The sequence below is a fragment of the Pan troglodytes genome, chromosome 2 (assembly GCF_028858775.2).
Source record: "Pan troglodytes isolate AG18354 chromosome 2, NHGRI_mPanTro3-v2.0_pri, whole genome shotgun sequence".
Classification (NCBI taxonomy): domain Eukaryota; kingdom Metazoa; phylum Chordata; class Mammalia; order Primates; family Hominidae; genus Pan; species Pan troglodytes.
The window spans coordinates 54331423-54342273 of NC_086015.1; the positions used below are offsets into that span (position 1 = coordinate 54331423).

The 10851-nt window shown below is 51.2% G+C and overlaps 1 protein-coding gene across 5 annotated transcripts; it reads right to left on the reverse strand.

Moving 5' to 3' along the window:
- Nucleotides 1-324: 324 nt before the first annotated feature.
- Nucleotides 325-10187, reverse strand: HYAL1 (hyaluronidase 1). 5 transcript variants are annotated; one of them, XM_009445538.4, is made up of 5 exons: nucleotides 10069-10187; nucleotides 4215-4380; nucleotides 2484-3407; nucleotides 1420-1509; nucleotides 325-1232 (listed from the first exon to the last, which is right to left on the reverse strand). In XM_009445538.4, exons 3-5 carry the CDS (start codon nucleotides 3381-3383, stop codon nucleotides 915-917), a joined length of 1308 nt encoding a protein of 435 aa, XP_009443813.1. In that variant the 5' UTR covers nucleotides 3384-3407; nucleotides 4215-4380; nucleotides 10069-10187; the 3' UTR covers nucleotides 325-914. The 5 variants fall into 5 exon arrangements, with proteins under 5 accessions (XP_009443813.1, XP_516477.2, XP_003309852.1 ...); XM_516477.6 differs by lacking the exons at nucleotides 4215-4380; nucleotides 10069-10187 and adding an exon at nucleotides 3893-4045; XM_003309804.6 differs by lacking the exons at nucleotides 4215-4380; nucleotides 10069-10187 and adding an exon at nucleotides 3893-4023 and having other exon boundaries at nucleotides 2484-3050.
- Nucleotides 10188-10851: the final 664 nt, after the last annotated feature.

A 10851-nucleotide genomic window follows, 5' to 3' on the forward strand; every position in this document is an offset into this window, starting at 1 on the left:
CGCCTCGATTTGGCTTCTTCCAGGCCCTGCCCCAGCCCAGCACGTCACCACTTCAGCCAGGCGCAGGCCCCGCCTCCAGCTGGCTCTGCCTCCGCCAGCCCCGCCCCAGGCTCTGACAAGTCTAGCTTCGGTTCCCGCCGGCCTCCTGCCCCAGGACAGCTTGGAAACGGTCCGATCAGGTGGGGCTTCCTCCTGAAATTTGGGCCCCACCCTGGGAAGCAGCCGCCCTTAGACTGACGTCAGATCTGGTGAGAGTGACAAGCCTTTCCTGTGCCCTTTGGATACCGGGGCCTGGACATTTTAGGCGCTCAATAAACAGCTAAGTAAATCATGACTGCTTTATTTGCTGGACTGGTGCCTCTCAGCAGATTCAGGGGTCGTGCAGGGCTGGTTACCACAAACTCAGTAGGAGTGCAAGGGCTGTACCCCCGGAGCTAGACAGCCTGGGTTTGAATCTCAACTTCTCCCTTTTCTTGCTGTGCAACCTTGGGCTACGTGCTTAGTCTCAATGTGAGTGACTCAGTTTCCTCATAGCCTCATTGTGAGGAATGAATAAGTCCACATAAAACGCTTAGCACGGGGATTGGCAAAGAGTAGGCACTCAGTGAATGTCAGCCTTTGTGATTGCTGCAGTTCAAAGACTGGCTCAGTGTCTCTGGAGGAATTGTCTATGACCTTGCCAAGTAGATGCATATGGACATGGAATGAATGGTGTCTGCTGTGGTTCTAACTCCTTATGCCACTATTCCAGTCTGTAAGTATGCATGTGTGTGCAGGGAATATGCCTGTGACAGTGGCTGAGTGTACTCTTTACTGTGACCATGACTTGTATGACCATGCATGTATTTGAGGAAGCCCTGGCCAGACCCAGAGTGCATTAGGTTCTCAATATGTGCAACTCAGTGTGTGGCCAATCACCACATGCTCTTCTGCTCACACCACGGTCCCTGCCAGCCAGGGTAGCATCGACATTTGAACTCCACAGCCATCTGTGCCTGATCTTCAAGTGAGAGGGCACCCTGCAGGCTCAGGGGCCCACCACCAGGCGTGAGCTGGATGGAGAAACTGGCAGGGTTAAGGAGGAGGAGGGCTTTGGGGTGGCTGGTGCGGCGGACACAGCGGCCATGGCCGGAGCACAGGGCTTGACTGCAGAGAAGGGCCCCACTGGTCACGTTCAGGATGAAGGGCCCCAGTGTAGTGTCCATATACTCCTTGATGGCCTGACATGATTCCTAGGTGGGAAGGGAGGATAGCGTCAGGGACACCATGGCCATGTATGGACCCACCCAGGGCACTGAGGCACTCACCTGCTGGTCAGCCAGGACTTTGCAGGTAGAAAGGGTAAGTCAGGGTCTACCCAGTCAGCTTAATGGCCCCACCCCTCCCCCACCCCCACCCTCATGCCAGGCCTAAGCTCACCTTGGTTCTTGTATTTTCCCAGCTCACCCAGAGCACCACTCCAGCTGCCCCCTGGGCCGCACTCTCCCCCAGGCTGTGCTCCAGCTCATCCTGGGAAGGAGACAGCACAGCTCTGTGGGGCCTCCTTCCCACCATGTGGCAGACTGCTGGAACACCATTAGATGGGACAAATAATTCATAACCTTCACCTGGGGCTGCTCTGGCCATGGGACCAGAGGCAAACTGCTTCCTCCTCTAGCCTATGAATTCCATGCAGACAGGGACTACATCATTCCAATAAATGTTGAATTGCCTGTGCCTGGCACAGAACTTGGCACCAAGTGCACACTCAATGGATGTGCCCATGCGCCAGGCACGGTGGCTCATACCTGTAATCCCAGCACTTTGGGAGGCTGAGGTGGGAGGATCACCTGAAGTCAGGAGTTCGAGACCAGCCTGGCCAACATGGTGAAACCCCATTTCTACTAAAAATACAAAAATTAGCCAGGCATGTTGATGGCATGCCTGTAATCCCAACTACTTGGGAGGCTGAGGCAGGAGAATCACTTGAATCCGGAAGGTGGAGGTTGCAGGAGCTGAGATCTTGCCCCTGCACTCCAGCCTGGGTGACAGAGCAAGACTCCGCCTCAAAAAAAAAAAAAAAAAAAAGAATGAATGGATGAAAATGTCCCAAGGTTGGGGGCCGGGCGCGGTGGCTCACGCCTGTAATCCCAGCACTTTGGGAGGCCGAGGCGGATGGATCACGAGGTCAGGAGATTGAGACCATCCTGGCTAACACAGTGAAACCCTGACTCTACTAAAAAATACAAAAAGTTAGCTGGGTGTGGTGGCGGGCGCCTGTATCCCAGCTACTCGGAGGCTGAGGCAGGAGAATGGCATGAACCCGGGAGGCAGAGCTTGCAGTGAGCCAAGATCGTGCCACTGCACTCCAGCCTGGGTGACAGAGTGAGACTCTGTCTCAAAAAAAAAAAAGAAGAAAATGTCCCAAGGCTAAAGTACCCCAAGGCTGGACCTAATATCTGACAAGGCAGGTTGACAAGGTGGGCAGGTTACAGAAGACTCACCAGGGGCAGAAAGTGGTTTGTCGTGTCATAGAAGATCTGGACATAGGGCAGCACCGGCAGATTGGGGTCACCAGCAGCCACAGCCACACGGAATGCCTCGGCCACACGGTGTTGCACATACATCTGTGACTTCCCTGTGCCCTCCAGCACTGCGGGCATGTAGATGCTGGGATAGAGGGCACGGCTCTGGCCCCACAGCCACCCTAGCTGGTCATTTTGGGCACGGATGCCTGATGGGCACTGGCCGGTGTAGTTGGGGCTTAGAAAGTCATAGTTGTAGCAGTCAGGGAAGCCATAGAAGCCCCAGAGGCCGCGAGGACGCAGTGCCCGCCCCAGCTGGAGGGTGCCTGCCATCCAGGCCCGTGCAGCTCCCTGGAACTGGTCCTGGGCTACTGCCTCCACCTGAGGAGCTGGCCAATCAGGGTGCTGCGCCTGTACCAGTGCCCGTGAGCGCTGCCGGTAAATGTCCTTGGTGTCCCAGTTGAAGGCCCAGCGTGGGCGCCATGCCTCCCAGTCGATGACTGCCAGCCCTGAGAAGTCAGGAGCAGGTATGGCAGCCAGGATGTCCTGGAATGTGCGGGCCAGGTGGGCAATCAGGCTGGCATTCTGGGGCAGACCACCAAACACAGGCTCCCCAGTGGGCGTGTAGTAGGGGTAGGTGCCCAGCTGGGAGCTATAGAAAATTGTCATGTCAGGGCCGCGGAAGGTCTGCCCTGGGTTGGCTACCACATCGAAGACACTGACATCCACGTCCACACCGTGCCTCTCCAGGCACCACTGGGTGTTTGCATTCCAGACGGTGGTGAAGGGCCGGTTGGGTAGCAAGGGGCCCCTAAAGCCTTGGGCCATATCGAGTAAGGTCAGGAAGAGGGCGCAGATGGGAAGCAGGTGGGCTGCCATGGCACGGGACTGGTCGAGGACAACCTGGCCAGGGGAGGCAGAGCTGAGAACAGGCTGCAAAGTCTCCGATTCCCCCACTGCTCAGGGCTGGGGGGCTGAGCCCTTGCGCATTAATCCACCGCTGCTCTGGTTTCTGTTAAACATTGACCTGCAGGGCTCCAGGAGGGCAGGGGAGACCCATGGAGGGGAGCATGGCCACTGGAGGGCACATCCGAGTTGCCTCTCAGACCGGGCCTCTGCCATCTCCCACAGGACTTGCTCTAGCCTAAGCTCGCCCACCCCTGCTTCCCCATGAGCCACTGAGGCCATGAGATATGTTCTGGGAAGAGTGGCTGACAGCCAGGCCCTCAGCCCCCAGGCTGACCCGACCAAGGGGAGGAGGCCTTCCTGTCTCTTCCACCAGAAATCCTGGCAGCCACTGGAGGAAGATCCAATGGCCTCAGTGACCAAGGACAGGTCAACCCAGCCCTCCTGTATACCCGCCAGTCTGCCCGCTCGTCCCTGCTGACCTTGGGGCTGAAGGGCCTTATCCTCCAAATTTCCTGACCCCAGGATGGGGGCCTAAGCAGGGCCTGGCCAGATTCCACCCCAGCTGCACCAGAGACTCCTGGAGGAAGGAGCCGCTGCTGGAAATTCTGAGCTTTTGTAGGGGGTCACCCCACCCAGGCCAGGGGCGGGCCAAGGGGCGGGCCTTGGATTAGGAGGCCAGGCCAGCCAGGCATCAGGGCTACCTCTGAATCCCTGGCAAAGGGATCTTGGTTGGGGGTGGGGCTGGGCCAACAGTGGCCCCTCCCACGCTGTCAGCACTAGGGCAGGGCTTTGTGGCCTTACCTAGGCTGGAGGAGATGGGCAGGGGCAGACCCTGCTGGGCAGGCCTGTTTGTGACACTGGAGACCGAGTTCCTTCGTGTCTTGTGCTCAGGGAGTGTTCTTTGTCCACGTGGCTGCATCTGACATTGATGGGCCCTAGGCACTTTACTTTCGTGGATCCTTTCCTCCTTAAAAAAAATATTTTAAAATATGGCCAGGCATGCCGGGTGCGGAGGCTCACGCCTATAATCCTAGCACTTTGGGAAGCCGAGGTGGCAGATCACGAGGTCAGGAGATCGAGACCATCCCGGCTAACATGGTGAAACCCCTTCTCTACTAAAAATACAAAAAATTAGCCGGGCGTGGTGGCAGGTGCCTGTAATCCCAGCTACTCGGGAGGCTGAGGCAGGACAATCCCTTGAACCCGGGAAGCAGAGGTTGCAGTGAGCCAAGACTGCTCCACTGTGCTACTATACTCCAGCCTGGGTGACAGAGAGCGACTCCATCTCAAAAAAAAAAAAAAAAAAAAAAAAAAAAAAAAAAAAATATATATATATATATATATATATATATATGGCTATAGTCTTAGCACTTTGGGAGGCTGAGGTGGGAGAATTGCTTGAGCCCAGGAGTTCGAGACCAGCCTAGGCAATGTAGCAAGACCCCATCTCTACAAAAAAATTAAAAATTAGCTGGGCATGGTGGTATGTACCTGTAGTCCCAGCTACTTGGGACACTGAGGCAGGAGGAGTGCTTGAGCCCAGGAGGTCATGTCTGGGTTACACTATTATATATTAATTATTAATATATTTATATTTATATTCTTCTTCTGATTAAAAAAACATTTTGTGGGCCCCTGAAAGTACTGTGGTCCTAGGCCTTGGGTCTATTGTGCTTAGTGGATAAGTCATCCCTGTTGTAGGGACCTGTTTCTGAAAGGCACTGTGTTCATGAAGTCAGGGCTGTGTCATCACCCTTTGTATATGTGCTGGGTTAGTGACTGTGTCTTTGTGAAGCCCCATTTAGTGACCATCTGAGCCTCTGCACAAATTCCAGTGGCAAGTAGGTGTGAGTGTGGAACCCAGTGCCTGGGACTGGGTGTGTGTGAGCCCTGCTGTCTTGTGAGCATGAGATCCTGTGTTTGTGTGACCATGCATATGAGCTGTCAGTGAGCACATGCTTGTTCATTCATTTGTGGTTTCACTTGTTCGATATGTGAAAGGAAAATATCTTGGGCCCCTTCAAGCTGGGAACCGCTCAGGACAAATCTGCCTCCCATTCTATTCAAGTCATCCTTTTGCTTACAGACATAGATGCATATTATGATTGCCTCCATTGCCTCTTTTGGAAAGACTACCAGAAACTCAAAAGAATGCAACCATCTGTCTGTCACCTGCCTGTGACCTGGAAGCCCCCAGTGGGGGGCCGTGCTTTGAGCTGTCTCCACCTCTGTGGACAGAGCTTATGTACTTCTGTTTTATTTTTATTTTTATTTTTTGAGACAGAGTCTCGCTCTGTCGCCCAGGCTGGAGTGCAGTGGCGTGATCTCAGCTCACTGCAAGCTCTGCCCCCTGGGTTCATGCCATTCTCCTGCCTCAGCCTCCCGAGTAGCTGGGACTACAGGCGCCCGCCACCACGCCTGGCTAATTTTTTGTATTTTTAGTAGAGACGGGGTTTCACCGTGTTAGCCAGGATGGTCTCGATCTCCTGACCTTGTGATCTGCCTGCCTCAGCTTCCCAAAGTGCTGGGATTACAGGTGTGAGCCACCGCGCCTGGCCTAATTTTTTTTTAGACGAAGTCTCACTCTGTCGCCCAGGCTGGAGTGCAATGGCATGATCTCGGCTCACTGCAACCTCTGGCTCCCGGGTTCAAGCGATTCTCCTGCCTCAGCCTCCAGAGTAGCTGGGACTACAGGCGCGTGCCACCACACCCAGCTAATTTTTATATGTTTAGTAGAGACAGGGTTTCACCATATTGGCCAGGCTGGTCTTGAACTCCTGACCTTGTGATCTGCCCACCTTGGCCTCCCAAAGTGCTGGGATTACAGGCTTGAGCCACCACGCTTGGCTAATGTACTTCTTACGTATTGATAGATGTCTCATATCTCCCTAAAATGTATAAAACCAAGCTGTGCCCGGAACACCTTGGGCACATGTCATCAGGACTTCCTGAGGCTGTGTCTCGGATGCATCTTCAACCTCAGCAAAATAAACTTTTTAAATTAACTGAGAGATGTCTCAGATTTTCTGGGTTCACATTTGGTAACTATGGATGGATTCTGTGTGGAGATGTCCTTGACTTTTGACTAATTGCCTATGTGTGCTTGGTACCAGCAGGAGCTAACTTTATGGCTCAAACCAATAGGACAATTTGCTGAGGTCTGGGAGCACCCCCTCCAGAGAATCCTTGATTTCTCAATTGGTTGAGATCTAAAGTTTATTTTGCTGTACAACTCTTTTTTTTTTTTTTTTGGAGTTTTACTTGCTCCCAAAAGGAAAGCAAGTTTTTCTGCTTCCATGACGATGGAAGGCAGGTAACTCCTTTATGGAGTTTGAGCTCGCTTCCAACAGGGAAAATTAGTTTTTTTTTCCTGCTTCTGGGATGGTAGGGAGCAGTCTACAGCCTGAGACCCATCACTAGGTAAGAAACTGGCTTGGGATTCTGCCTTGCAATTTCCTTTAAATGACTAAAGTTAGCATTTAACAACCAGCTGGCGTTAACTTCTGCTTACACTTACAGCGCTCAGAAATCATATACTTTGTGTGATCATTGTTACTTTAGCAGCATTTTGTTCTAGCTGAAATATGGTAATAAGATTAAAAAATTTTTTTTTGGCTGGGAGCGGTGGCTCACGCCCGTAATCCCAACACTTTGGGAGGCCGAGTTGGGCGGGTCACCTGAGGTCGGGAGTTTGAGACCAGCTTGGCCAACATGGTGAAACCTATCTCTACTAAAAATACAAAAATTAGCCCGGCGTGGTGGTGGGTGCCTGTAATCCCAGCTACTCAGGAGGCTGAGGCAGGAGAATTGCTTCAACCTGGGAGGTGGGGGTTGCAGTGAGCCGAGATCATGCTACTGTTACTCCAGCCTCAGTGACAGAGCAAGACTCCATCTCAAAAACAACAACAACAACAACAAAAACACAAAAATTATCCAGGCATGGTGGCCCACACCTATAATCCCAGCTATTCAGGAGGCTGAGGCAGGAGAATCACTTAAACTTGGAAGGCGGAGGTTGCAGTGAGCTGAGATTGCGCCACTGCCCTCTAGCCTGGGTGACAGAGCAAGACTCTGCTAAAAAAAAAAAAAATAAGCCAGGTGCAGTGGCTCACACCTATAATCCTAGCACTTTGGGAGACTGAGGCGGGAGGATCATTTGAGGTCAGGAGTTCGAAACCAACCTGGCCAACATGGCGAAACCCTGTTTCTACTAAAAATACAAAAATTAGCCAGGCTTAGTGGTGTGTGCCTGTAATCCCAGCTACTTGGGAGGCTGAGGCAGGAGAATCGCTTGACCTGGGAGGCAGAGGTTGCAGTGAGCTGAGATCATGCCACTGCACTCCAGCCTGGGTGACAGCAAGACTCAGTCTCAAGAAAAAAATAAAAAATAAAAAATAAACCAAAATAGGGCCGGACGCAGTGGCTCACGCCTGTAATCCCAGCACTTTGGGAGGCCGAGGTGGGCGGATCAAAAGGTCAGGAGATCAAGACCATCCTGGCTAACATGGTGATACCCTGTCTCTACTAAAAATACAAAAAATTAAGCTGGGCGTGGTGGTGGGCGCCTGTAGTCCCAGCTACTCAGGAGGCTGAGGCAGGAGAATGGCGTGAACCTGGGAGGCGGAGCTTGCAGTGAGCGGAGATCGTGCCACTGCACTCCAGCCTGGGCGACAGAGCAAGACTCCATCTGAAAAAAAAAAAAAAACAAAACCCAAAATAAATAAAAAGGAGGGATGTTCAGAACAAATTGGAAAGTCCAACCATGTCATGAACAGTCAGTGTAAGTCACAAAAAACCCAAAAACTTTTTTTTTTTTGAGACAGAGTCTCGCTCTATCACCCAGGCTGGAGTGCAGTGGCGCAATCTTGGCTCACTGCAAGCTCTGCCTCCCGGGTTCACGCCATTCTCCTGCCTCAGCCTTCTGAGTAGCTGGGACTACAGGGGCCCGCCATCATGCCTGGCTAATTTTTTTGTGTTTTTAGTAGAGACGGGGTTTCACCATGTTAGCCAGGATGGTCTTGATCTCCTGACCTCGTGATCCACCTGCCTCGGCCTCCAGAAGTGCTGAGATTACAGGTGTGAGCCACCGTGCCCGGCCAAAAACCCAAAAACTTTTATATAATCAAGTTGTCGTATACTTTTTTCTTCAGGGTAGAGTCTTGCTTTGTTGCCCAGGCTAAAGTGCAGTGGTGCAATCTTGGCTCACTGCAACCTCTGCCTCCTGGGTTCAAGTGATTCTCCTGCCTCAGCCTCCCCAGTAGCTGGGTTTACAGGCATGTGCCACCACACCTGGCCAATTTTTGTATTTTTGGTAGACATGGGGTTTCAGCATATTGGCTTGGCTGGTCTCAAACTCCTCGCCTCAGGTGATCCGCCTGCCTTGGCCTCCCAAAATGCTAGGATTACAGGCGTGAGCCACCATGTCAGGCCAAGTTGTCATATTATATATTATTATTATCTTTTTTTGAGATGGATTCTCGCTCTGTCACCCAGGCTGGAGTGCAGTGGCGCGATCTCAGCTCACTGCAAGCTCCACCTCCCAGGTTCATGCCATTCTCCTGCCTCAGCCTCCTGAGTAGCTAGGACTACAGGCGCCCACCACCACGCCCGGCTAATTTTTTGTATTTTTAGTAGAGACAGGGTTTCACCGTGGTCTCGATCTCCTGACCTCGTGATCTGCCCACCTTGGCCTCCCAAAGTGCTGGGATTACAGGCATGAGCCACCGTGCCTGGCCTTTTTTTTTTAGACGAAGTCTCACTCTGTCGCCCAGACTGGAGTGCAATGGCAGGATCTCGGCTCACTGCAACCTCTGGCTCCTGGGTTCAAGCGATTCTCCTCCCCTAGCCTCCCGAGTAGCTGGGATTACAGGTGCACACCACTACACCTGGCTAATTTTTGTATTTTTAGTAGAGACAGGGTTTCAGCATGTTGGTCAGGATGGTCTTGAACTCCTGACCTCGTGATCTGCCTGCCTCGGCCTCCCAAAATGCTGGGATTACAGGCGTGAGCCACCGTGCCTGGCCAACAGCTTTTAACAATTTAGTACAGTCCTATGAACAAAATTTGGAGCATATTTGTTTCTCTACCTGATTTCTCCAGAATTTGGAAACTATTTGTGAGTATTCTTAACTTATGGCAATACAGTTATTTGCATAAGTGCCATAAGAATCTGTTTTTGCCTGGCATGGTGGCTCACTCCTGTAATCCCAGCACTTTGGGAGGCCAAGGTGGGCAAATCACCTGAGGTTGCGAGTTCGAGACCAGCCTGGCCAACATGGCAAAACCCCATCTCTACTAACAACACAAAAATTAGCTGGGCATGGTGGCACATGCCTGTAATCCCAGCTACTCCGGAGGCTAAGGCAGTAGAATCGCTTGAACCTGGGAAGCAGAGGTGGCAGTGAGCTGAGATTGCACCATTGCACTCCAGCCTGGGCAACAGAGCCAGACTCCACCAAAAAAAAAAAAAAAAAAAAAGAATCTGTTTTCATTTGTAACAGGACACAATTGGAGGAATTGGTTATTTGACCAAGACTTTGACAGGAATGGTGTGCTTTTGTTTAAGGAATCAAACTTAACTTATGGAGCCAATAAAGCCCTTGGGAAAACTGGCCTCACATTTTGTGTACACAGTCCCTGTACAGGATTTCTTACCTGTGGTAAGTAAAGAATGTCACTTTCTGGGGCCAGGAGTGGTGGCTCACGCCTGTAATCCCAGCACTTTGGGAGGCCAAGGCGGGAGGATCACCTGAGGTCAGGAATTCAAGACTAGCCTGATCAAAAAAAAAAAGGATGTCACTTTCTGACAGGCACAGAGGCCCCAGGTTTATCTGTTTATCTTGGAACTTGAAAGGACAGGAAATTCCATCCAACTCATGGGTATTTGATGGCACAAATCCATGGCTGGGCAGGGCTTTAAAAAGTCTTACCTGAGATTCCTCTTATGGGACAAAATAAATTATTCTTGCTGCACTGTATACAAATATTTAGGCCAAGTATAATAAGCAAACAAGTCATACCATGATTTGTCTTTAGTAAAATGGGAAATTGGAGAGAGAATAAAATTATGTTTCAAAACCAATGTTCACCTGTTGTTAGATTCTTGTCTTAACTGTTTTTTTGTTTGCTTCCAATTTTTATGATTTTCTACAGTTTGGACTGAATTTTTCTTGGCTACAAGTCTTCAAATTAAGTTTTCAATTTTTTTCCTTCTTTTTTTTCATTTTCCTAATTTGGAGTCACTGAAAACTAAGCTGTGTGTTTTGTTTTTTTTTTGAGACAGAGTCTCGCTCTGTCACTCAGGCTGGAGTGCAGTGGCAGGATCTCAGCTCACTGCAACCTCCGCCTCTCAGTTTCACGCCATTCTCCTGCCTCAGCCTCCTGAGTAGCTGGGACTACAGGCAACCACCACCACGCCCGGCTATTTTTTTTTTTTTT